The sequence below is a fragment of the Pan troglodytes genome, chromosome 20 (genome assembly GCF_028858775.2).
Source record: "Pan troglodytes isolate AG18354 chromosome 20, NHGRI_mPanTro3-v2.0_pri, whole genome shotgun sequence".
NCBI classification, from domain to species: domain Eukaryota; kingdom Metazoa; phylum Chordata; class Mammalia; order Primates; family Hominidae; genus Pan; species Pan troglodytes.
Window position 1 is genome coordinate 8,824,087 of NC_072418.2, and position 24,184 is coordinate 8,848,270.

General features: G+C 55.8%; 2 protein-coding genes across 12 annotated transcripts; one reads left to right on the forward strand and one right to left on the reverse strand.

The window, feature by feature from the left end:
* Window positions 1-501: 501 nt before the first annotated feature.
* CRB3 (crumbs cell polarity complex component 3) lies at window positions 502-7,305 on the forward strand. 5 transcript variants are annotated; one of them, XM_063801072.1, is made up of 6 exons: window positions 502-862; window positions 4,175-4,398; window positions 4,651-4,826; window positions 5,590-5,663; window positions 6,550-6,693; window positions 7,035-7,305. In XM_063801072.1, exons 3-6 carry the CDS (start codon window positions 4,745-4,747, stop codon window positions 7,104-7,106), a joined length of 372 nt encoding a protein of 123 aa, XP_063657142.1. In that variant the 5' UTR covers window positions 502-862; window positions 4,175-4,398; window positions 4,651-4,744; the 3' UTR covers window positions 7,107-7,305. The 5 variants fall into 5 exon arrangements, with proteins under 5 accessions (XP_063657142.1, XP_063657143.1, XP_003316080.2 ...); XM_063801073.1 differs by having other exon boundaries at window positions 790-862; window positions 4,175-4,261; window positions 7,035-7,211; XM_003316032.6 differs by lacking the exon at window positions 502-862 and adding an exon at window positions 3,850-3,967.
* Window positions 7,291-23,542, reverse strand: DENND1C (DENN domain containing 1C). 7 transcript variants are annotated; one of them, XM_016934820.4, is made up of 23 exons: window positions 23,139-23,533; window positions 21,474-21,538; window positions 21,346-21,389; window positions 21,156-21,205; window positions 19,344-19,463; window positions 19,189-19,258; window positions 17,768-17,848; window positions 17,608-17,673; window positions 17,464-17,517; window positions 17,247-17,357; window positions 16,234-16,334; window positions 16,103-16,148; window positions 15,881-15,982; window positions 15,671-15,796; window positions 13,286-13,390; window positions 11,802-11,892; window positions 11,661-11,701; window positions 10,684-10,755; window positions 9,996-10,040; window positions 8,930-9,037; window positions 8,662-8,729; window positions 8,318-8,525; window positions 7,291-8,202 (listed from the first exon to the last, which is right to left on the reverse strand). In XM_016934820.4, exons 1-23 carry the CDS (start codon window positions 23,153-23,155, stop codon window positions 7,588-7,590), a joined length of 2,406 nt encoding a protein of 801 aa, XP_016790309.2. In that variant the 5' UTR covers window positions 23,156-23,533; the 3' UTR covers window positions 7,291-7,587. The 7 variants fall into 7 exon arrangements, with proteins under 7 accessions (XP_016790309.2, XP_063657136.1, XP_054529220.1 ...); XM_063801066.1 differs by having other exon boundaries at window positions 8,662-8,789; window positions 23,139-23,511; XM_054673245.2 differs by lacking the exon at window positions 15,671-15,796 and having other exon boundaries at window positions 23,139-23,511.
* Window positions 23,543-24,184: the final 642 nt, after the last annotated feature.

The following is a 24,184-nucleotide window of genomic DNA, read 5'->3' on the forward strand; positions in this document are numbered from 1 at the left end:
ACAGCCGAGGAACACCAGAGTTCCTTCTGGGAAGACGGGCTAGGGAGCTCAGTGGTCTCAGGTCTGGTTTCAGAGTTCCGCCTCTGCGTGCCTCAGTTTACCCTTTCCCCCTTTGCCCAAGGGGGCAAGGTAGAGCGCTGTCGGGGATTGGGTTTCATAATCCCCTTCCACTTGACCTCCCCGCCACACCCACTAATCTTCAGGAACTCAAGTTCTCGCTTTTCCCAGACGCACGCAAGAACCCTGCACCATCTCGCTCGCTCTCTGCCCGCCCGCACCTTACACCTTCTCCGCTCGGCCGCAGAAACAGAAGATCCAGGCGCGATGCTCTCCCACTGTCCCTTCCTCCCGCCCGCGCGCTTCCTTTCTCGGTTCCCACTCTGACTGGGAAACAGAAAATCAACGCGCGGCGCGGCTGCAAAGTCGGTTTCCTATTGGTCAGCGCCTCCTGGGCTGAGCCCGCCCGCCCCGCCTCTTCTCCCACCTAGGCGGGGCCTCCCCGCGGACCCCCGACTGCCTTCAGCCCGCAGTCCCACCGCCTGCCAGGAGATCTTAAAGGGGCCGCGGCCGCAATCAGACGCTGAGCGGCTTGGGGAGGGGGTGGCTCAGTGACCCGGGCGCGGGGTTGAGGATCCCAGTGGTCGAGCGCTGGAGGCAGGGCCCCAGCCTGTCGCACTCGCTGCACCTGCGGAATGTCCCTACTGCTAGTTTCAGGCGCAGTTTCTCGATCCACCATTAGGGGGAAGGGAGCCCAGACCACTTGACAGCGGATAATCATAACAAATCTCACTTTGATTCAGTGCTTTGCACATGCCAGGGCTTTTACTCACCTCTCGAGTCGTCTTTGCCAAAACCCTATAAGGTAGGTGGTACTGGCGTTCGCACTTTGCAGATAAGGAAGCGGAGGTTAAGTCATTCTCCCCAGTCCTGATGACCACTAAGGGGCAAAACAGGGTTTAAAGAGATCTGGGATCCTTAACCATCACTCTATACCCTAGAAAGAATTAATTATCTTTTTTTTTTTTTTTTTGAAACGGAGTTTCGCTGTTGTTGCTCAGGCTGGAGTGCAATGGCGCGATCTTGGCTCACTGCAACCTCCGCCTCCCGGATTCAAACGATTCTTTTGCCTCAGCCTCCCGAGTAGCTGGGATTACAGGCGCCCGCCACCAAACCCAGCTAATTTTTGTATTTTTAGTGGAGACGGGGTTTCACCATGTTGGCCAGGCTGGTCTCGAACTCCTGACCTCGTGATCCGCCCGCCTCGGCCTCCCAAAGTGCTGGGATTATAGGCGTGAGCCACCGCACGCAGCAGTGAGTTTTTTTTTTTTTTTTTTTTTTTTTTTGAGACGGAGTTTCGCTCTTATTGCCCAGGCTGGAGTGCAATGGCACGATCTCAGCTCACCACAACCTCTGCCTCCCGGGTTCAAGCAATGCTCCCGCCTCAGCCTCCCAAGTAGCTGAGATTACAGGCGCACACCACCACGCCCGGCTAATTTTTGTATTTTTAGTAGAGACGGGGTTTCACCATGTTGGTTAGGCTGGTCTCAAACTCCTGACCTCGTGATCCGCCCGCCTCGGCCTCCCAAAGTGCTGGGATTACAGGCATGAGCCACCATGCCCGACCGCAGCCGTGAGTTTTGTATTTTTATTAGAGACGGGGGGGTTTCACCTGTGGACCAGGCTGGTCTCGAACACCTGACCTCAGATTATCCTCCTGCTTCAGCCTCCCAAAGTGCTGGGATTACAGGCGTGAGTCACCGTGCCCGGCCTGGCCTAATTATTCTTTAATCATCACTCGTCACTCAAGGGTCCTCAGGAGGGGGTCTTGTTATTATCATCATCCTTTATCCAAAGATACAGCATTGGCCGGTCTCGGTGGCTTAGGCCTCTAATTCTAGCAATTTGAGAGGCCGAGATGGGAGGATCGCTTGGGGTCAGGAGTTTGAGACAGGCCTGGGCAATATAGCAAGACCGCCAACTCTACAAATAATAATAATAATAATTAATTTTTTTAAAAAGGAAAGAAAACAAAGATACAGTCGTGAGGGCATATTTAGTTCACACCCAGCCTCTGCCTAGACAGGTGTGCTGGAACAGGTGTGCCCCAGACAGTCTCTTCTAAGAGGCTCCCCAGCAGAGGTTTTCATTTACAGTTGTTCCTTGCAGGTGCCATACAGCATGGAGTGATACAGAGGTTTTTTTCCATGTAAGTGCCCCTAAATAGGTGTTTTCTCACAGATACATTCTTGACAGGTGGGCCTCAGTATATGTGAGCCCCTGCCCTGATGGTTTTACCCACAGTTGTGTGTCAATGTGAGTGTACCCCGTGCAGATGTTCCAAGTTCTTCCCCTCACTTGAGCTCAATTCCATACAGGTGTTCCTCCTACAAGGTGCTTTCTCTTACCTCACAGGTATGTTTCTGAACAGGTTTCCCTCCACCCATGAATGCATTCTACAGTCTCCCGCCCCGTAGGTGTGTTTCAGTTAAGTATACACCCATCTGGGTATGTTTCCATACAACCGAGTCCCATACAGGTTTACGTAAATGCAGGTGTGTCTCATACAGGTATTTACAAGACAATGACACCCAGGAATTCCCCCAATGCAAGTGCCATACATTTCATAGGTGAGCCATGCAGATATGTTCCTAAAACAGGTCTATTCCACATCAGAGCGCCTTAGTTAGCTGTTTGTGATGATAATGCAGGCGTGTTCTATAGAGATATTGTCCACCCTGGTGGTATGTATCCATTTGGTTATATTTCTTTTCTTTTTTTGACAGAGTCTTGCTCTGTCACCCAGGCTAGAGTGCAGTGGCGTGATCTCGGTTCACTGCAACCTCCGCCTCCAGGGTTCAAGCGATTCTCCTGCCTCAGCCTCCTAAGTAGCTAGGATTACAGGCGCCCACCACTACGCCAGCTAATTTTTGTATATTTTTTAGTAGAGGCGGGGATTTCACCATCTTGGCTAGGCTGGTCTCGAACTCGTGACCTCGTGATCCACCTGCCTCGGCCTCCCAAAGTGCTAGGATTACAGGCGTGGGCCACCATGCCCAGCCTTGGCTAAATTTCGTATAGCTGTGATTCAATGCAGATTTTTTTTTTTTATGAGATGGAGTTTCACTCTTGTCACCCAGGGTGGAGTGCAATGGTGCAATCTCGGCTCACTGCAACCTCTGTCTCCTGAGTTCAAGCAATTCTCCTGCCTCAGCGCCCCCGGAGTAGCTGAGATTACAGGCACCTGCCACCACACCCGGCTAATTTTTGTATTTTTAGTAGAGACAAGGTTTCACCATGTTGGGCAGGCTGGTCTGGTTTCGAACTCCTGACGTCAGGTGATCCTCCTGCCTAGGCCTCCCAAAGTACTGGGATTACAGGCGTGAGCCGCCGCACCCGGCCATCTGTTTTCTGTATGTTCTTATATGTGAACACCTGTGCAGTTGTCTTCTGTACAGGTTTGGTTCCACACAGGTGTTTACCATACAGGTGTTTTTTTGTTTTTAAAATTTTTTTAGAGACAGGGTCTCACTTTGTCACCCAGGCTGGAGTACAGTGGTACAATCATAGCTCACTCACTGTTACCTCCACTCCTGGGCCCAATCGATCCTCCCACCTCAGCCTCCCAAGTAGCTGGGGCTACAGGTGCGTGCCATCACATCTGGCTAATTTTCTTATTTTTTGTAAATATGGGGCCTCCGTCGGTGGGCCAGGCTGATCTCGAACTCCTGGCCTCAAGTGATTCTCTTACTTCGGCCTTTCAAAGCGCTGGGATTACAGGATCACGCCACCGCCCCCGGCTTATTTTCTTCTTTTTATTTATTTGTTTATTTATTTATTTATTTTTTGTAGAGAATGAGGCCTCGCTGTGTTGCCCAGGCTGGTCTCGGACTCCTGGCCTCAAGCAATCCTCTTGCCTCGGCCTCTCAAAGTGTTGGGATTACAGGCGTGAGCCATTGCGCCTGGGCAGGTATTTTTTCTCATTAAGCGCTCCCCATCCAAGTCTGCCCTAGGCAGGAGTGCCTAGTGCACGGGTACATACATACCCCGTGCGTCTCCACACCTGTGCGCTCCCACAGATATGCTCGCAATGCAGGTGTAAGGTCCCCCTCACACCTGCGCGCTTCCGCGGTCTCCCTCCCCGCATCCCCATTAAGGGACTGGGGTCCCGTTACAGGTGCGCCCACAGCGCGGCCCCGCCCCCTTCTTGACTCCGCCCTCTCAGCGAGGCTCAGGTGCACAAGCCGGAAGTGCGCTCTCCCAGGTGAGTGACTAAACTTTCCGGGTCACGTGAGCGGGCGGAGCCGGTGGGGTCGGACCCACAGAACGACCGACGGACCGAGGGTTCGAGGGAGGGACACGGACCAGGAACCTGAGCTAGGTCAAAGACGCCCGCGCCAGGTAGGAAGGCAGGACGCACCGCTAGGCCTGCCCCCTCGCCCTTCCACCCTGCCCGTCCCGTCCCGTCCCGTCCCCTTCCTTTCCCCAGCCCAGGAACGCGCTCCTGGGAGTTAATCTTTAATCGCTGACCTCTGGCGGCTGGGGCGGGGCAGGACTCATGGGTGCCCTGGCGCCAGTTGTCTCTCCTGTGGGCCTGCGCCGGGGTCCCGACCCCGATCCCAACGCCTGGGCCTCTCCTTCTCCTGTCCCCAGGTGCCCCGTCGCAGGTGCCCCTGGCCGGAGATGCGGTAGGAGGGGCGAGCGCGAGAAGCCCCTTCCTCGGCGCTGCCAACCCGCCACCCAGCCCATGGCGAACCCCGGGCTGGGGCTGCTTCTGGCGCTGGGCCTGCCGTTCCTGCTGGCCCGCTGGGGCCGAGCCTGGGGGCAAAGTAAGTACCAGCTGAGAGCGCTGGGGGGGAGGGGTCTGGATTCCTGGATCTCTGCTGGGGACGTGGCTTAGAAGCGCTGGGTATCTGGGGCGCAGAGAGGGTCAAGAATTGGGGAGCGGGGAAGAAATACCTTGGGGAGGGGTCTACAGGGTTAGGGCTCGGGGGGATTAAGATTTCTGGTTTCTTCCTTGGACACTGGGAGTTGGTCTAGGAGACCTGAGTTCCCCAGCGAGGTGGAATTGTGTGTTGGAGTGGGGGCTCCTAAGTAGGACTTGCGGGGAGGTAAGGGCTGCGTACCTGAGTCTTGGTATAGTGCAGGTGTTTTTGGGTGAACTGGGAGCTGGGAGGAGGCCTGCCGAGCTGGGTCGACCCGGTTGGCTGAAGGTGTAGACCCCAGCCATTCAGTCTTAGATTTGTTTTGGGAGCCTGTGGGGAGGTGTGAGTCAGACACTCCAGGGAAAAGCTAGGCCCGCCCAGATCCTTAAGGGCCCAGGGCCGAGAGGTGAGTAGGGGAGGGTTGGACTTCCGGACACCCTACTGGGCTCTGTGGGACTGGGTGGGGGGGGGGGTGTCCTGGGGAGCAAACACCCAAGGGACAGGTCTTACCTGCAAGGCACCCACCATCTCTGTGCGAATGAAAGGCAGAGTTTGAATTGGGACCTGCTAGGGGGAGGTGAAGGGGAATGCCCAAAGCAGGTGCAGATGGGTGGGGATGGAAGAGAAAGATGGGGACTGAGTTATGCTCTGCCTTCACCCTCCACAGTACAGACCGCTTCTGCAAATGAGAATAGCACTGTTTTGCCTTCATCCACCAGCTCCAGCTCCGATGGCAACCTGGTGAGTTGGAGGTATATGTGGGAAGATGGCAGCAAGGATGTTATCCAGGGGTCACACATATAGCATGTAGAGAGGACTAGACACCCCCTTCCCCCAGAGGTGGCAGGTCAGGGTGGCTTTGGAGAGCTCTAAGTAGGAGAGACCTGAAGTCTTAGACCAAGAAGACTAGGAGACCCTGGAGGGAGTGGGCAGGAATACCGTAGCTGTCAGATGTGTGGGCTCAGGAATTCCATATGCCTCTCAGGTGGGTGGGGGAGCAAGGAGCTCAGACTTGGTAGATGTGATGAAAGCAGGAGTCCCGGCCGGGCGCGGTGGCTCACGCCTGTAATCCTAACATCTTGAGAGGCCGAGTCAGGCAAATCATGAGGTCAGGAGTTTGAAACCAGCACGGCCAACATGGTGAAACCCTGTCTCTACTAAAAATACAAAAAATTAGCCAGGCGGGGTGGCACATACCTGTAATCCCAGCTACTTGGGAGGCTGAGGCAGGGAGAATCGCTTGAGCCCAGGAGGCGGAGGTTGCAGTGAACCGAGATTGTGACACTGCACTCCAGCCTGGGCAACAGAGCAAGACTCTGTCTCAAAAAAAAAAAAGAAAAAAAAAAAAGCCGGAGTCCCAGACATGGCAGGTGCTTGCGAGGGGTGTCCCGGACATGGCAGGTGGTGGGGAGCCTTTGCACCCCAGACAAGGTAGGTAGGGATCCAGGAAGCCCCAGTGTGGGGATCAGATCACCAAAAGTGGCAGATGTGTGTATGTGTGTGTGTGTGTGTGTGTGTGTGTGTGTGTGTGTGTTGTGGGGTAGGGGGTGATGAGGGGGATGCCATTCAGGTGGAGGTGGACAGGCTACCCAGGCTCAGGTGATTCACACCTGTCCCCTCTCTGCAGCGTCCGGAAGCCATCACTGCTATCATCGTGGTCTTCTCCCTCTTGGCCGCCTTGCTCCTGGCTGTGGGGCTGGCACTGTTGGTGCGGAAGCTTCGGGAGAAGCGGCAGACGGAGGGCACCTACCGGCCGAGTAGCGAGGAGCAGGTGGGTGCCCGCGTGCCACCGACCCCCAACCTCAAGTTGCCGCCGGAAGAGCGGCTCATCTGAATGCTGGGGCCTGCTGCAGCCACCAACACTGCCCAGGACTGCGGGTTGCTGGCTTGTACACCGCAGCTGCCACCGAGACACCAGCCTCTGATGGCTCAGGAGGACTTGTGGGGAGAGGCTGGGGGCACCCACCTGGTGGGCTCTGTGCAGCATGTTGCCTCTGCTTGGCTGTGCCTGCAGCTCAGGGTGCTGGGGCTCGGGACCCACCCCCCTGCTTGCGGAACCAACTTTTCTCTGTGTGTCCAGCAGGCCCCACAACCCCCTCTCCTTTCTTTCAGTTCTCCCATGCAGCCGAGGCCCGGGCCCCTCAGGACTCCAAGGAGACGGTGCAGGGCTGCCTGCCCATCTAGTTCCCCTCTCCTGCATCTGTCTCCCTTCATTGCTGTGTGACCTTGGGGAAAGGCAGTGCCCTCTCTGGGCAGTCAGATCCACCCAGTGCTTAATAGCAGGGAAGAAGGTACTTCAAAGACTCTGCCCCTGAGGTCAAGAGAAGATGGGGCTATTTACTTTTATATATTTATATAAAATTAGTAGTGAGATGTAACAAAAGCTTTATTGGTGTGTTTGAGCTGGTGGGTGCATTAGCTGAGATGGAAGTGACAAATGCCGAGAGGAATTGTAAGGTTGCCAGGATTGTAGAGGACCAGGAGGCTTCCTGGAATTCCCTGCTAGGAGCCAGTTAGAGAGGCTGCCCTTGGAGGGACAGAGGTGGGTGGGATGGATTTCCGAGCAGAGTGAGGGCACCAGAGAAATTCACCAGGAAAAAAACCAGCTTTTTTGGGCTCTTGTGGCTTTATTGAGGGACTGGGGTCTCTCCTGGACCCCTGATTCTTAACCCTCAAAGCACTTCTTAAGATCAGCGACTCTGGGCCGGCTACTGGGCTGGGGCTTTTGCCAGTTGCTGGTGGGTGTAGCAGGGGAATTCAGGGCTCCTGGTTCCTCCCGTGGCTGGAGGTGAGCGTGCTCTGCCAGCAGGGCTTTGGGAGGCTGGGCTCTGGGGTCCTTCAGAGAACTGGGGTCTGAGGAAGGATCAAGGGGCTGGGACGTCCAGGCTATATCAAAGTTGGGCTTTGTGGGGGCCAGAATTTGGGGGCTTTCTGGAGGGCTGGGCTCAGTGGGTGCAGTGGAGAGCCAGGGAGTGGGGTTTTCCTGGGCTATAGAATCTTCAGGTGCCTTGTGGGAAGGGGTGAGATGAAGAATTAGGGGCTCTGTGAGAGGAGAGGGTTCGGGGTCCCCCCAGATGCTTGGGTCTGCAGAAGCTGTTGAGGACTGGGATGGAGACGTGACTTCTTGGTCGGACTCTGAGGGTATCAGCTGGGACCTGGGGTCCTTTGAAGAGCTGGTGGCATCCAAAGACGAGGCATTTTGCAGGGATGGCAGGGACAGGGGCTGGGGCTCCGGCTCTGGTAGTTTCTTATCGTCTGGTTGCCATCTTGGTATGTTGGGCTAGGTGAGATGGATAGGGAAGTTGTGGCTTTTAGATGGCAGAGGGGCTGGCAAGTTGGATGGACCATTAGGGGAAGACTTGGGGCAGGGTTGGGGGAGTGGGCGAGGCTCTCACCAGGCTGAAGCAGCTGTCCAGGTCTCCTCTGTGACAGCAGTCTAAACTCTGGCTCGGTCTCAGGCTGCCTGCGCTCTTGGCTCCCACGCTAAGACTGTCCAGAATCTCGCTCAACAAATCCAGTTCTTCTCCAGACCCCAAGAAGCTGCTGTCCAGAGCTTCTTCTGCCCACGGGCACCCCTCATCCTCAGGGCTCAGCGGGGGTGTCCTGGGTGAGGATGGGCAGCCTCAGATATTTGCCCAAGACCCCCAGCTCTGGTCAGGCTGCTCTGGAGTTTGGGAACCCTCCTCCCCATCATTCCTGGCCTCCCACTTTCAACACTGCTGTTCCCTTTTTGCCTTACCCCGCCCCTGGGGGCTCGGAAGTTCCCTCTTCCAGCTGGCGTCTCCTGCTGGGGCGAAGGGGCCGGTTCTGCAAAGGGTGGGGGTGATAGGACCTCAGGAGACTGCAGAATCGGGGGGCTGAGGCTTGCTGGAGAAGGGTGAGTGTGAAGTGGGTGCCACATATTAGGGGAGTTGAAGAAGGAGGTGAGATGTCTGGATGGGGACTGGGATGGGTGGAGGATTCAGTGATAATTCCAGGTGTGTGCATGGCGGGAGGGGCGCTCTCACCTTTCCAAAGTGCTGAGTGATTGGGAGGCGTTGCTGCAGGCGGTCTGAGCGGCTGGTGAGGGCTGGGGCCCTCAGAGAGCCCCCCCTCTGCAGGACAGAGTCCCCATCCTAGGAAGAGAAGAGTGAACTGGGAACCTCTGCCACAGAGTCTCCCCACCACCCCCTACCATTGGTCTTTAGTTAGTCTTTTTTTTTTTTTTTGAAATGAAGCTTCACTCATGTTGCCCAGGCTGGAGTGCAGTGGTGCCATCTCGGCTCACTGCAACCTCTGACTCCCAGGTTCAAGCGATTCTCGTGCCTCAGCTTCCCAAGTAGCTGGGATTACAGGCGTGCGCCACCATACCCAGCTAATTCTGTATTTTTAGTAGAGATGGGGTTTCACCATGTTGGTCAGGCTGGTCTAGAACTCCTGACCTCAAGTGATCCATCTGCCTCGGCCTCCCAAAGTGGTGGGATTACAGTCATGCAGGCATGAGTCACCACACCCAGCCAGTCTTCTTTTTTTTTTTTTTTTTTTTGAGACAGAGTCTCCCTCTGTCACCCAGGCTGGAGTGCAGTGGCACGATCCCGGCTCACTGCCCTCCACCTCCTGGGTTCCAGCAATATTCGTGCCTCAGCCTCCCGAGTAGCTAGGATTACAGGTGCCCACCACCACACCCGGCTAATTTTTGTATTTTTTGTCGTAGAGACGGGGTATCCCCATGTTGGCCAGGCTGGTCTCAAACTCCTGACCTCAAGTGATCCACCCTCCTCGGCCTCCCAAAGTGCTGGGGTTACAGGCGTGAGCCACCGTGCCCAGCCACAGTCTTCTTTTTTTTGAGACAGGGTCTCTCTGTCACCCAGGCTGGTGTACAGTGGCACTATCTCAGCTTACTGCAACCTCCGCCTTCTAGACTCAAGCAATCCATATTCAGATAATTTTTAAATATTTTTTTGTAGAGACAAGGCCCCACTATATTGCCCAAGCTGGTCTCAAACTCCTGGGCTCAAGCAATCCTCCTGCCTCGGCCTCCCAAAGTGCTGGGATTACAGGGGTGAGCCACTGCACCCGGCCAGTTGATCTTACCTTATACATTAGAAGGCTCTGCACCCCCTTCAAGCCACTCTTGGCCTATAAAGGAGTGGAGAGAGAATTACCCAAGGGTGGTGGGATCCTGGGCATTTGAGAGCTCAGCCTTCTGTCCCCTAAGATAGCTTTTTTTTGCCATCTGCACATCTCAAATATGTTCACCACCCCCCGTACACCACCTAAGAAGTCAATGCAAACTTTCACCCCTCTGACTAATATAAAATGAGTGTTCCTGGAGGAAGCCATCCTCAAGGAAAACGGGGAGTGGCAAAGCAACAGGGCAAGGCGTTCCTGTTTCAAAGCGGTGAAGAACAAAATCGCACGGACAATTTTGAGCTGCAAAAATTGGCCCCAGGAAACTTCTGAGCTTGGGAGAAAAAAGGCAGAACCTGGAATTGTAGCATCCAAGGACAAAGAATGTTTGCCAGCGAATCTTGGCTGTCAATTTTAAAGGGGCAGGGGTGGGGGGGTAGGGGTAGGATTCCAACAAAAATGAGTATAATAAATAAAAAATAAAAGGGGGAAGAGTTGTTAATGGATTAACTGCTGGTTCAGTTGTGATTAAATCATTTGTGTTTAAAGTGTCTGCCAGGGTCAAAATACTCCATCCTTGGGAGGTCAAAGTGTCCTCTGTCCCCTCCCCCTCGTCACCCCAGCAAGAGTGGCCTGTCCAGCTCAGCCTCACCGAGCGGTACATGTTCTTGACGGCTGGTTGGGTCTTGGCCTTGACTGAGTGCAGGAGGGCACCACCACCTTTCTGCGGGAGAGAAGATTCCAAGGGGGAGAGGCTAGGGCCAGATCCCACCTCCCCATCCCAGGTTGTGTGATGCCAATCAAGCCCCTTTCCCTCTCTGAGTCTCCATTTTTTCACCTCTATAAATGAACATGATCGTAGTCATGACCCTACCTGGTGACTTGCGGAATTAAATTAATCCAATGAGACACACTTAAGTGTTTAGTTTTAGTTTTTGTTACTTTTGAGATGGAGTCTCAAAGAACAGAGTTTTTTTTTTTTTTTTTTTTTTTTTTTTTTTGCTGAGATGCAGTCTCGCTCTGTTACCCAGGCTGGAATGTAGTGGTGCCATCTCGGCTCACTGCAACCTCCACCTCCCTGGTTCAAGCGATTCTCCTGCCTCAGCTTCCCGAGTAGCTGGGACTATAGGCACCTGCCATCACACCCGGCTAATTTTTGTATTTTTAGTAGAGATAGAGTTTCACCATGTTGGCCAGGATGGTCTCGATCTCCTGACCTTGTGATCCGCCCGCCTCAGCCTCAAACTCCTGACCTCAGGCAATTCGCCTGCCTCAGCCTCCCAAAGTGCTGGGATTACAGGCATGAGCCACCGTGCCCAGGCAACAAAGTGATTTTTGAGACAGGGTCTTGCTCTGTCACCCAGGCTGGAGTGCAGTGGCATGATCTCAGCTCACTACAACTTCCACCTCCTGGGGCTCAAGCCATCCTTCCACCTTAGCCTCCCGAGTAGCTGGGACTACAGCTACACCTAGCGAATTTTTTTTTTTTCAGTAGAGATGGGGTTTCGTCATGTTGCCCTAGCCGGTCTCAAACTTCTGGTCTCAGCAATCCTTCTATCTCCACCTCCTAATGTGTTGGGATTACAGGCCTAAGCCAACGCCCACGGCCTATTGTTCTGGTGGTCTTACCTTTAGATTGTCGGCCCAGAGCTGATAGGATCGAAGGGCCCCTGGGGTAAGGAGAGAGTGTGGTGGTCACCGAAGGCTGGCTGAGGCTGGGGGTGCTGGTGGTGGGTAGTGGGGGACCCAGGGGCTGGACTCAGGGCTCACCTGAGGAGGCCCCGCAGCCAGTGATCTCCTGCTCGAATTGATCTGAGAAGCCCTCCCCCTTGTTGAGCTTCTCCAGCCGGGCTTCGATGAACTGGGGTGGGGGACAGTAAATCAGAAACAGCAGGAGACACATCTGAATGCCAGCACTTCGAAGCCTGCCTGCTGTCAAGATGTAGAAGCCATCTCTGGCCTCCAACCTGCCCACCCCCAAGCACCTGGGAAACTAGAGCCCACTTTATTTTTTATTTTTATTTTTTGAGATGGAGTCGCTCTGTCACCCAGGCTGGAGTGCAGTGGCGTGATCTCGGCTCACTGCAACCTCCGCCTCCCGGGTTTAAGTGATTCTCCTGCCTCAGCCTCCCAAGTAGCTGGGATTACAGGCATGCACCACCATGCCCAGCTAACTTTTATATTGTTTGTAGAGACAGGGTCTCCCCATGTTGGCCAGGCTGGTTTCGAACTCCTGACCTCAGGTGATCCGTCTGCCTTGGGCTCCCAAAATGCTGGGATTACAGGCGTGAGCCACTGTCCCCGGCCCGGAGCCCACTTTAGAAACCAGAGATCCTACCTTCTCCTCCCTCCCCGAGTCAGGACCTGTCCCCAGGGACCAAGCCCTGCCCCTTTCAGGGACCCAGAAATTGATTTCTGCCCCCTCTAGAACTACCCACCTGCTCTCATTGAATCAACAGTAGGTGGACCCCATCTTTAGGGATCGTGTGGTCCAAGCTACCTTCTCCCAGGGGCCTAGAAGTCCAGCCCTATGTGCCCCCCCACCCCCCCCACCCATATCCCTAGGACTCAGGAAATCCTGGGATTTCACAGTCAGGACCCGTCCCCTCTGGAGTCCAGCTCGGACCGCCACCCCAGTCCCAGAAAGACACCTGCTTAGGGACCTGCGAATTTGGTCCCACCCTGATTTCCCTCAGGGACCTAGGAGTAGGTCTTGTCCCCCAGGAACCCAGGAGTTGGGGGCTCCCATGTTTTTGTTTTGTTTTGTTTTGTTTGAGACGGAGTCTCGCTCTATTATCCAGGCTGGAGTGCAGTGGTGTGATCTCAGCTCACTGCAACGTCTGCCTCCTGGGTTCAAACGATTCTCCTGCCTCAGCCTCCTGAGTAGCTGGGATTATAGGCGCACGCCACCATGCCCAGCTAATTTTCGTATTTTTAGTAGAGATGGGGTTTCACCATATTGGTAGGGCTGGTCTTGAACTCCTGACCTCGTGATCCGCCTGCCTCGGCCTCCCAAAGTGCTGGGATTACAGGCATGAGCCACTGTGCCCGGCCGGGGGCTCCCATCTTTAGGAATCCAGGAGTTCAGTCCTTCCCCACTTGGGAACCCTGGAGTAGGGGATCCTGCTGGACTGTCTCCAGCTATACCCTCAGGGACCCAGGAGTCTGCCCTCAACCCTGCCAGTTCAGACAAGCCCTCGGGGACTCAGCAGTCCACCTCCAGTCCCAGCTGGACCCTCAGGGCTCTGGCATACCTGTTTGAACAGCTGCAGGTGCACAGCCCGCCGGTGGAAGGCCTGAAGAGGTGCCCCAGGCTTCTGGGCCAAGAAGGCTTCCTCACTGAAGGTCACTGGCTGGCCCTGGAAGAAGCGTTGGAGTTCTGAGCTCCCTGGGGTGCTCCTGGCCCTCCCTCATTCTACTATATATTTATGTAGCAAACATTGATTAGGCACTTGCTGTGTGTCTGATCCTGTGTGGGGCCTCATGGATGGCAGGGAGGACTTAAGCTGTTTTTTGTTTGTTTGTTTGTTTTGTTTTTTGAGACGGAGTCTGGCTCTGTCGCCAGGCTGGAATGCAGTGGCGTGATCTCAGCTCACTGCAACCTCTGCCTCCAGGGTTCAAGCGATTCTCCTGCCTCAGCCTCTTGAGTAGCTGGGACTACAGGCACGTGCCACCATGTCCAGCTAATTTTTGTATTTTTAGTAGAGACTGGGTTTCCCCATGTTGGCCAGGTTGGTCTCCATCTCTTGACCTCGTGATCCACCCACCTCGGCCTCCCAAAGTGCTGGGATTACAGGTGTGAGCCACAGCGCCCAGCCCTGTTTTTTTTTTTTTTTTTTTTTTTTTCATTTCTTTTTTTGAGTCAGGGTCTCACTCTGTCACCCGTGCTGGAGTGCAGTGGTGTGATCTTGGTTCACTGCAACCTCTGCCTCCTGAGCTCAAGTGATCCTCCCACCTCAGCCTCTCAAGTAGCTGGGACCACAGGTGCACGCCACTATGCCCGGCTAATTTTTGTAGTTTTTGTAGAGACGGGGTCTCGCTATGTTTCCCAGGCTGGTCCAAACTCCTGGGCTCAAGCAATCCACACACCTTGGCCTCTCAAAGGTGTGAGTCACCGACCCGGCTGATTTAAGCATTTATCTCGAGTAAGGTGGAAGCCTGGGAGGGGTGTGGGTGGGGGGGTGGGGGGTGGGAAATGATCTGACTCGGGTGTTCACAGGTGACCTCTGGCCACTGCAGGGAGGACAGACTCTGGGGGATAAAGCAGAAGGCTGCTTGCAGGAGGCCGGGCGCGGTGGATCACACCTGTAATTTCAGCACTCTGGGAAGAGGAGGTGGATGGATCACCTGAGGTCTGGAGTTTGAGACCAGCCTGGCTAACATGGTGAAACCCCGTCTGTACTAAAAATACAAAAAATTAGCCAGTGTGGTGGTGCATGCCTGTAATCCCAGCTATTCAGGAGGCTGAGGCAGGAGAATTGCTTGAACCCGGGAGGTGGAGGTTGCAGTGAGCCGAGATTGTGCCACTGCACTCCAGCCTGGGCAAGAGAGCGAGACTCTGTCTCAAGAAAAAAAAAAAAAAGAAGAAGAAGAAGAAGAAGACTGCTTGCGGGGGAGTCCCAGTTTTTGGGAGAGATCAGTGCATTAATTTTAGGCAAACAATGAGAGGGTCCAGGCCAGGATGGAGACAGAGGAAGTGGGTGGTCTGTGTGCAGATTCAGGATGCAGAGATGACAAAAACGTCAGATGCTCAAGTGATACTGGAACCCCCCAATGATTTTACAGATTGGTTGTGAAAAACAGGGGAGGGGGCTTCAGAGATCAAGGCCCTGGCTTCAATATTCACCCACTGTGGGACTTCTCCAAAGCCTTGGTTTCCTCATATGGAAAATGGGACGATCACAGTATCCATCTCAAAATGTTATGAGCATTAAATGAGATAATCGCAGTAGTAGGAGCTAGCATTTATTGAGTGCTTGCTGTATGTCAGGTATGATTCAAAGTGCTGGGAAGATGCTGATTCACTGATTCTAATATCCTTTTGGGTGGCACTATTGGGGTCCCATTTTACAGAGGGGCAAACAAGCACAAAGTAAGCACTCCATTAATGCTACCTATCATTATTATTTTTTAATTAAAAAAAAAATAGAGACGGTGGCCGGGCATGGTGGCTCACACCTGTAATCCCAGAACTTTGGGAACCTGATGCGGGCAGATCACCTGAGGTCAGGAGTTCGAGACCAGCCTGGCCAACATGGAGAAACCCCGTTTTTACTAAAACTACAAAAATTAGCTGGGCATGGTGGTGTGCACCTGCAGTCCCAGCTACTTGGGAGTCTGAGGCAGGAGAATCTCTTGAACCCGGGAGGCACTCCAGCCTGGGCAACAGAGTGAAACTCTGTCTCAAAAACAAACAAACAAACAAACAAACAACAACAACAACAAACGGGAGGGGTCTCACTGTGTTGCCCAGGCTGGTCTTGAACTTCTGGGCTCAAGCAATTCTCCCATCTCGGCCTCCCAAAGTGTTGGGATTACAGGCGTGAGCCACTGCGTCCGGCCATCTACTGTACCTATCGTTATATTGTGATTCATTCAGCAACCCACGAGACCTCTCCCGCAGCGTCCCCGCTGCTCACCGGGCTGCAGACGAGTGCGTCGCGGTACCCCCCGAAGAGCAGGGCCTGGGCTTTGAGGAAGAGACGGGACACCCCTTCCCCGGGAGCCAGGGCGACCTTCCTGAGCCGGAGCCTCAGCAGGGACACCTGAAGCACAAGGGAGTGGCCCTGAGTGGGCAGGTGTGGGGCCCTCGCCTCCCGGGGCAGGAAGGTGGGAGGCGCGACACTGACCACGTCTGGAGGCAGCGCCTGCACGTCGTTAAAGGTCGTCTCCAAGGTATTGGCGTCCACGTTCAGCACCACGACGTCCTCCAGGGCTTTTTCTCGTACTCTCTGCGGAAAAGCGGGGCCGGCCGCTCAGAGCCCGGGAGTCCTTGGCAGAGGAGGGCATCTGGGGATGTAGAGGGAGGGGGAACCCTCACGTCCCCGTCGTCTGGGTAGATCCACGCTCACCTCGGCGAGACTGGCGTGCACTCCAATGAGGTAGGGCATGGGCGCGCTGCGGACCGAGGGGACGGGGTCATGCAGGCACCGCCCCCAGGGCCTGCCCCCAGGCCCTGCCCCTCCCAGCTGCCCTCGCTCACCAGCAGTAGTCCAGCAGGTGTGGGGGCAGCGTGGGGATCAGCACGTGCTCCCAGCGCATGGGGTACAGGAGCGCGCAGGACGCGTGGACGCACGAGGTCAGCTGGGGAGCGATGGCGGGGCGTGGAGTCAGGGCCTGGACCCTCTAGCGCGAGGGTCTCTTCCAGCTGCATTTCCCACGTCCCCAGTCTCCTGTTCCCCCTCCCCATCCACTGCTGGATAATGAGTGACAACTCGAACCCCTTTAGAAATCATGTGGGGACCAGGAATTTGGCCACTTACAGTGCTTTAAGCGGGTGAAGCCAGGACTCATACCGTCCTGATCCCTCTCTGTAAGGGGCGCAGTCAATAGGCAACACCCCTGAGTCTTCCCCCATGCAGGTAGAGCAAGGACCGAGCCTCCACTGACTCCACCCCGAAAGAGGTGGAGATATGACGTAACCGCCCTTGTCCCGCCCCTAGGGGTGGAGCCAAGACGTAACCCCACCCAAAGAGGTGGAGCCGGAATGCAATCATTTGGCCCCGCCCCTAGGGGTGGAGCCAGTCTCCACCTATGCCTTTGACCCTGGGTTTCAGGGTCCCTGGGAGTATGGGTCTCTAGTTCTTTGGGCCCCTTGTTATCTGAGTCCCTGTGTTCCTAGGTCCCTGGGTATTCGGGTCCCTGGGTCCTCAGATCTCTGAGTCCCTGAGTCCCTGGGTCCCTGGATTCCCATGTGTATAAGTCCCTAGTTCTCAGTGTCCCTGAGAGTCCGGAGGGGTGGAGCCAGACGTGTTGCGGCCCATAGTGGGTGGAGCCTGAGCACAGTACTCCCAAAAAGGAGGAGCTGCAGCGCAGCCCCCTCCCACGAGGGCGGGGCCAGAATTCAACTCTCCAAGACCTTCGAAGGGGCGGGGCCAGGACTTCGCCCTCAGGTCTCGCGCAGTAGGGTTAGAGCCAGGAATCAGCCCCGTTGTCCCGCCCCCCGGGGCGGAGCCAGGCCCTGCTCCCACCCCGGCCCGGCGGACCCCGCCTCACGGTGCTGAGTTTGCTGGCGGTGAGCAGGACTCTTCTCTCGGCCAGGAGCGCCGCGAACAGCCCCACGATGTTCTCGTCAGTCACGGCCACCACCAGCTCCGTTAGGTTCCTCTGAGGATCAGAGAGTCGCGCTGGGCGTGGACGGGCCCCTGGATCTTGCATCCCTGGTCCGGGTTTCGGGACCTGTTCTCACCCCCAGAGACCCCTCCCCACTCACGTTCTCAGGGATGGATGGCAGGCGGCCGGAGTCCGGGGCCACGAAGCAGGAAAGCTGGTGGGGGTATTGGCAGGGGGATCAATCAGTCAGGAGGCTGGCCTCACCTGGACCCCCGACCTTCCAGGGTCCCCGAGCCCCGCTCACCGGCTTGCTATTCCCCCGGGTAGGGGGTGGGATACCCTGCCCGCTGGAGACCGTCACTCCGCTGCCCTGGGGAAGAGGCACGACTCTGTGGTCATCATGGCTGGGACGCAGCCTTCCCATCCACCTATGGTCGAGCGCCCAGGGTATGGGAGCTACTCACCAGCTCAAGCCCCACTGAGGCCTGGGGCCCAGACAGGGACTGCTGAAACAGATTTTGAAGAAGTTCCTCTGCCTCGGTGACCTGGGTGGGACGTGGAGGGGCGGGGGTGGCTGAGCCAGATGTGGGAATTGGGGATTCCGAGGGCTATGACTAAGCTTGAGTGGTCTGGGAGGAGCCAAGGGCTCAGGTCAGTCCTGGGAGTCTTTTTTTCTTTCTTTCTTTAAAAGAAAATAATAATAATAATAATAACAATAATAATAATAATAGAGACAAGGTCTCCCTATGTTGCCCAGGCTGGTCTTGAACTCCTGGGCTCAAGGGATCCTCCTGCTTCGGCCTCCCAAAGGGCTACAATTACAGGCGTGAGCCACCGCGCCCGGCTTTTTTAACTTTTTAATTTAAATTTTTCCTTGTAGGCCGGGCGCAGTGGCTCGCGCCTGTAATCCCAACCCTTTGGGAGGCTGAGGCGTGCGGATCACCTGAGGCCAGGAGTCCGTGACCAGCCTGGCCAACATAGTGAAAACACGTCTCTGTTAAAAGTACAAAAAAAAAAAAATTAGCCGGGCTGGTGGGCCGCGCCTATAGTCCCAGCTACTTGGGAGACTGAGGCGGAAGAATCGCCTGAACCCGGAATGCGGAGGTTGCAGTGAGGCGGGATCGCACCACCGCACTCCAGCCTGGGCGACAGAGGAAGACTCCATCTAAAAGAAATTTTTTTTTCTTGAGACAGGGTCTTGCTCTGTCCCCCAGGCTGGAGTGCAGTGCTGCGATCATAGCTCACTATAGCTTCGAACTCCTGGGCTCAGTTGATCCTCCCATATTGCTCTCCTGAGTAGCTGGGACCACAGGTGTGCGCCACCACGCCTGGCTAATTTTTTATTTTTATTTTTTGAGACGGAGTTTCGCTCCTGTTGCCCAAGCTGGAGTGCAATGGCGCGATCTTGGCTCACTGCCACTTCCGCCTCCCGGGTTCAAGCGATTCTCCTGCCGCAGCCTCTGAGCAGCTGGGATTACAGGCGTGTGCCCCGACGGCCGGCTAATTTTTTTTTTTTTTTTTTTTTTTTTTGTATTTTTAGTAGAGACGGGGCTTCACCATGTCGGTCAGGCCGGTCTCAAACTCCTGACCTCAGGTGATCCGCTTGCCTTGTCCTCCCAAAGTGCTGGGATTACAGGCGTGAGCCACAGCACTTGGCCAATTATTTTTTATATTTTGTAGAGACGGGGGTCTCACTATGTTGCCCAGCTGGTCTCGAACTCCAGGGCTCAAGGGATCCTCCCACCTTGGCCTCCCAAAATGCTGGGACTACAGGTGTGACACAGTGTCCCCTGCCAAGCCTGGGAGATCTGAGAGGGAGGGGTTGGGAGGTTGAGGGGAGTGGGGGCTGGGACTCCCACAGGAGTGAGAGAGGGGCTGGTCTCACTTGGCCCTGGGCTAGGAGGTCTCCCACTGTGTTCAATAGCTTGTAAAACACCTCGAACCAAGGCAGGTGGCTGTGGAGAGAGGAGACAGGTTCCACGAAGTGTCCCTAGGCCTCGGCCTTTCCCATCCCCCCCCTCCAACCCCCATATCCCGCACCTGAGGATGCAGAGACAGCTCTGGGTACCCGCCCGCAGGCGGCAGAAACCAAATCTGCGGTTGCCGGCAAGGTCTGTGAGGGCGAAGGTGAAATGCTGCACGGCGGGGCTGGGGGGCTCCCTGGAGTGGGAAGGGCTGTTAGAGAGACCTGGACATCCCAGCTGTCTGAGGATGTCCCCCCTCCCCAACAAAGCTCCTAGGACCCTGAGTGTATGGGTCTCTAGTTGTCAGGATCCTTGAATGTCTGGATCCCTGGGTCTCAGAATCCCTGGGTTCCTGAATCTCTGGGTCCCTGGATCTCTGGGTCCCTGGATCTCTGGGTCCTTGAGTCCCTAGGTCCCTGGGTTCCTGAGTCCCTGAGTCCCTGAGTCCCTGGGTCCCTGGGTCCCTGGGTCCCTGAGTCCCTGAGTCCCTGAATCTCTGGGTCCCTGAGTCCCTGGGTCCTTGAGTCCCTAGGTCCCTGGGTTCCTCAGTCCCTGGATCTCTGGGTTTCTGGATCTCTGGGTCCTTGAATCCCTGAGTCCCTGGGTTCCTGAGTCCCTGAGTCCCTGAGTCCCTGGTCCCTGTGTCCCTGAGTCCCTATGTCCCTGAGTTTCTGAGTCTCTGGGTTCCTAAGTCCCTGAATCCTTGTGTCCCTGTGTCCCTGGGTCCCTGGGTTTCTGAGTCCCTGGGTCCCTGTGTCCCTGAGTCCTTGAGTCTCTGAGTCCCTGAGTCCCTGAGTCCCTGGGTCCCTGAGTTCCTGAGTCCCTGAGTCCCTATGTCCCTGTATCCCTGAGTCCCTGCATTCCTGAGTCCCTGAATCTCTGTGTCCCTGACTCCCTGTGTTCCTGAGTCCCTGCATTCCTGAGTCCCTGAATCCCTGTGTCCCTATGTCCCTGTGTCCCTGTGTCCCTGTGTCCCTGGGTCCCTGAGTCCCTGTGTCCCTGAGTCCCTGTGTCCCTGAGTTCCTGAGTCCCTGGGTCCCTGAGTCCCTGAGTCCCTATGTCCCTGTGTCCCTGAGTCCCTGTGTCCCTGAGTTCCTGAGTCCCTGGGTCCCTGTGTCCCTGTGTCCCTGAGTCCCTGGGTCCCTGTGTCCCTGTGTCCCTGAGTCCCTGTGTCCCTGAGTCCCTGTGTCCCTGAGTTCCTGTGTCCCTGTGTCCCTGAGTTCCTGAGTCCCTGGGTCCCTGAGTCCCTGTGTCCCTGAGTCCCTGTGTCCCTGTGTCCCTGAGTCCCTGAGTCCCTGGGTCCCTGAGTTCCTGAGTCCCTGGGTCCCTGAGTCCCTGTGTCCCTGAGTCCCTGTGTCCCTGAGTTCCTGAGTCCCTGGATCCCTGAGTCCCTGAGTCCCTGAGTCCCTGGGTCCCTGGGTCCCTGTGTCCCTGAGTCCCTGGGTCCCTGAGTCCCTGAGTCCCTATGTCCCTGTGTCCCTGAGTCCCTGTGTCCCTGAGTTCCTGAGTCCCTGGGTCCCTGTGTCCCTGTGTCCCTGGGTTCCTGAGTCCCTGTGTCCCTGTGTCCCTGGGTCCCTGAGTCCCTGTGTCCCTGGGTCCCTGGGTTCCTGAGTCCCTGGGTCCCTGGGTCCCCGTGTCCCTGTGTCCCTGAGTTCCTGGGTCCCTGGGTTCCTGAGTCCCTAGATCTCTGGGTCCCTGAGTGTCTGAGTCCCTGGATGCTAATGTATATAGGTCCCTAGTTCTCAGGGCCCCTGAGTGTCTGAGTCTCTGAGTCTCAGGGTCCTCGAGTGTATGGGTTTCCAGATGTCTGAGTCTCTAGGTGTTGAGTCCTTGGGGCCCCTGAGAGATCTGAGTCCCTGAGTCCTTGGATCTCCCCACCCTTCTGTACCTTTCCACATCAAAAGGGAAGCAGAATTTAGGCACCATCTGCATAGCTTCCTGGAGGTGAAGAAAAGCGCAGACTGCTTGGCCACTGAGGTCGGGCACCACCTCCCTGGGCTCCAGGTCCAAGAAACCAAGTCCCCTCCCCCTGGGAGACTGGCCCTCGCCCTGGGGGAGCAAGGAGCCAGCCTGAATACCTGGTCCCTGAAGTCTGGAGGGAACTGCCGCAGGATGGGGGGATCTGTAGAAGAGAGCACGCCTCTAAGTTCAGCGACCCAGGCCCACCCTCCCCTCCCACTCCCTCACTCCCAGGCTCCCAACTCACCCTCCTGCAGGGAAGCAGGGCAGGCCGCTTCGAAGAACCAATCAAACACGGCAGGGGAGCCCCCTCTGTGGGATGCAGAAGGGGTCCAGAGACTTGCTTCTATGCATGTGTGGTTGTGTCTGCCACTTTGCACACAAGTGTGGTTGTGTGTGCGTGTGCCACAAGGTGCGTCGGCATGTGCATGACTCTGGGGGTTTGTGGCTGTGTGTGGTTGTGTGAGGCTGTGTGTGCAGCAGTGTTAATTGAACACACAAGTACAGGATGGAGTGAGAAAGTGTGACTGTGTGTGTGTGGCTGTGTATGATTGTGTGTGGCTGAGTGCATGGCTTTTGTGAGCAGGCAGTGTGTGTGTGATCCTGTCTGCTGTCTGCCTGAAAAGATGAGACTGTCCCCTATATCTGTGGTGTGAGACTGCACAGTATGAAGGACAGCCCGTGCAGTCCCAAGCTAAGTGAATTACATCTCTCTCTCTATATATATATATCCATCTATCTATCTGTCTGTCTGTCTCTGTCTATCCATCCATCCATCCATCCACCCACCCACCCACCCACCTATCCATCCATCCACCCACCCACCCACCTATCTATCTATCTATTTTTTTGAGATGGAGTTTTGCTTTGTCACCCAGGCTGGAGTACAGTGGCACGATCTTGGCTCACTGCAACCTCCACCCCACAGGTTCAAGCGATTCTCCTGCCTCAGCCTCCCTGTAGCTGGGATTACAGGTGCCCGCCACCACGCCCAGCTAATTTTCATATTTTCAGTAGAGACAGGGTTTCACATACTGGCCAGGCTGTTCTCAAACTCCTGACCTCAGGTGATCTGCCCGCCTCAGCCTCCCAAATTGCTGGGATTACAGGCTTGAGTCACTGCATCTAGCCATGCCATCTATATTTTCTTGTGTAGATGTGAGTGTGTGTGCCCGAGCAAGTGAATGACATCTATATTTTCCTGTACAGCTGTGAGTGTCACTGGGTAACCGCGTGGGATCCTCGTGGGCTGTCTGTGTGCCTCTGTGTGTGAGACCCCATAGAACCCTCGTGGCTGGTCCCACATGCCTCATCAGAGAAAGGAGGGCAGGATACCTAGGTACTTACTGTAAGCCCTGCAATCTCTGCTTTCCTCCTCTGCCCCCATATCAAGCAGAAGAGGCAGCCTTGGGCTCAAGGAGAGAGACAGGGAGATCTAGAGGGAGATCAGCTGCACACACACTGTCCCGCCCAGTTGCACACACAGTCCCCACCATGGGTACCCCAGCACTTCACCCTCACGCCGACACAAGTCACACACGATCACCCACTCATACCAACACCCAGCCTCCCCTCTGCCCTGATCATCCGCCCTGTGGACCCCCTGAAGCCATCACTCAGACATACCAAGGACAAAGCTCAGAGGGGTACATGCATTCACAGAGCTATAGACATAATCACAGGAGCTGGATAGAGAGAGAGAGAGAGAGAGAGAGAGAGAGGAGGGGACCGAGAGTGGCCTGTCCCAGAGTGGAGGTCCTAGCGGAGGCCCATGGAGTATCTGATTCCAGCCACCTGCCCCGGCAGGTCACTGCACCTCCCGGGCCTGCTCCAGCCCCAGCTCCCCTCTGCCCCGGCTCAGGCCTGGCCCGGGAATCTTGTACCAGAGAATGAGGGATGGGGTGGCTCTTACTCAGCTCTGGATTCCATGGTCCCTGCAGGGCCAGCCCAGCGGGGCCCTCTCCCCAGGGGTCCTGGGGGCCTGTGTATGCTGGGCCCCAAGCCGGCTCAGCTTCCTGTGTGGCTGAGAGAGGAAGTTTAACGGGTGACGTCCCCGGACAGAGGCCCTGCCCCCACCCCCGTGAGAAACCCAGGCATCCTGCCTGCTAATTATGTTGGGGATGGGTGGGCAATAAGTGGTCAGCCTAGGAAGGCAGACCCCCAGCTCCGTCCCCGCCAGGCTGGACTGTGTCTGGTTCCCCCCATCGTGCCTGGGCCCTCATCTCTCCTTCCCCGCTCCGCAGCAGCCAAGATTCACAGTCTGTCTATTAATAAAATGCCTCCCCGTCTCTTTCCCTTGGTCCATTTGGCCTGGACGGTCACTGGTGGACCACCAGAGGGAGCCACCTGTAAAGTGGACGGTAGGGGGGCCAGGGATGGGGACAAAGAGCACGAAGTACAGGCACAGGGACGGACAGACAGACACAGACACAGACAGTTACACACTCAGGAAGTCATCAGCACAGACAAACCGAGTGCAGAAGAGCCAGAGACGACAGACATGGAGAGATCGGGAGTCCTACAGCTGGATCATAGTCCCAGGCCGGGCACAGTGGCTCACGCCTATAATCCCAGCACTTTGAGAGGCCAAGGTGGGAGGACCGCTTGAGCCCAGGAGTTCAAGACCAGCCTGGGAAACATGGCGAAACCCCGTGTCTATCAAAAGCTACAAAAATTATAGCTGGCGGTGGTGGCACGCACCTGTAGTCCCAGCTTACTCAGGAGGCTGAGTCAGGAGGATCGCCTGAGCCTGGGGAGTTTGAGGCCATAGTGAACCAAGATTGCACTACTGTACTCCAGCCTGAGCAACAAAGTGAGATCCTGTCTCAAAAAAAACAAAACAAAACAAAACAACTTAGTCATAGTTACACACCCATTGTGCGCAGAAAGACAAGGTAGTCGGATCACTTGAGGTCAGGAGTTTGCAACCAGCCTGGCCAACATGGTGAAACCCTGTCT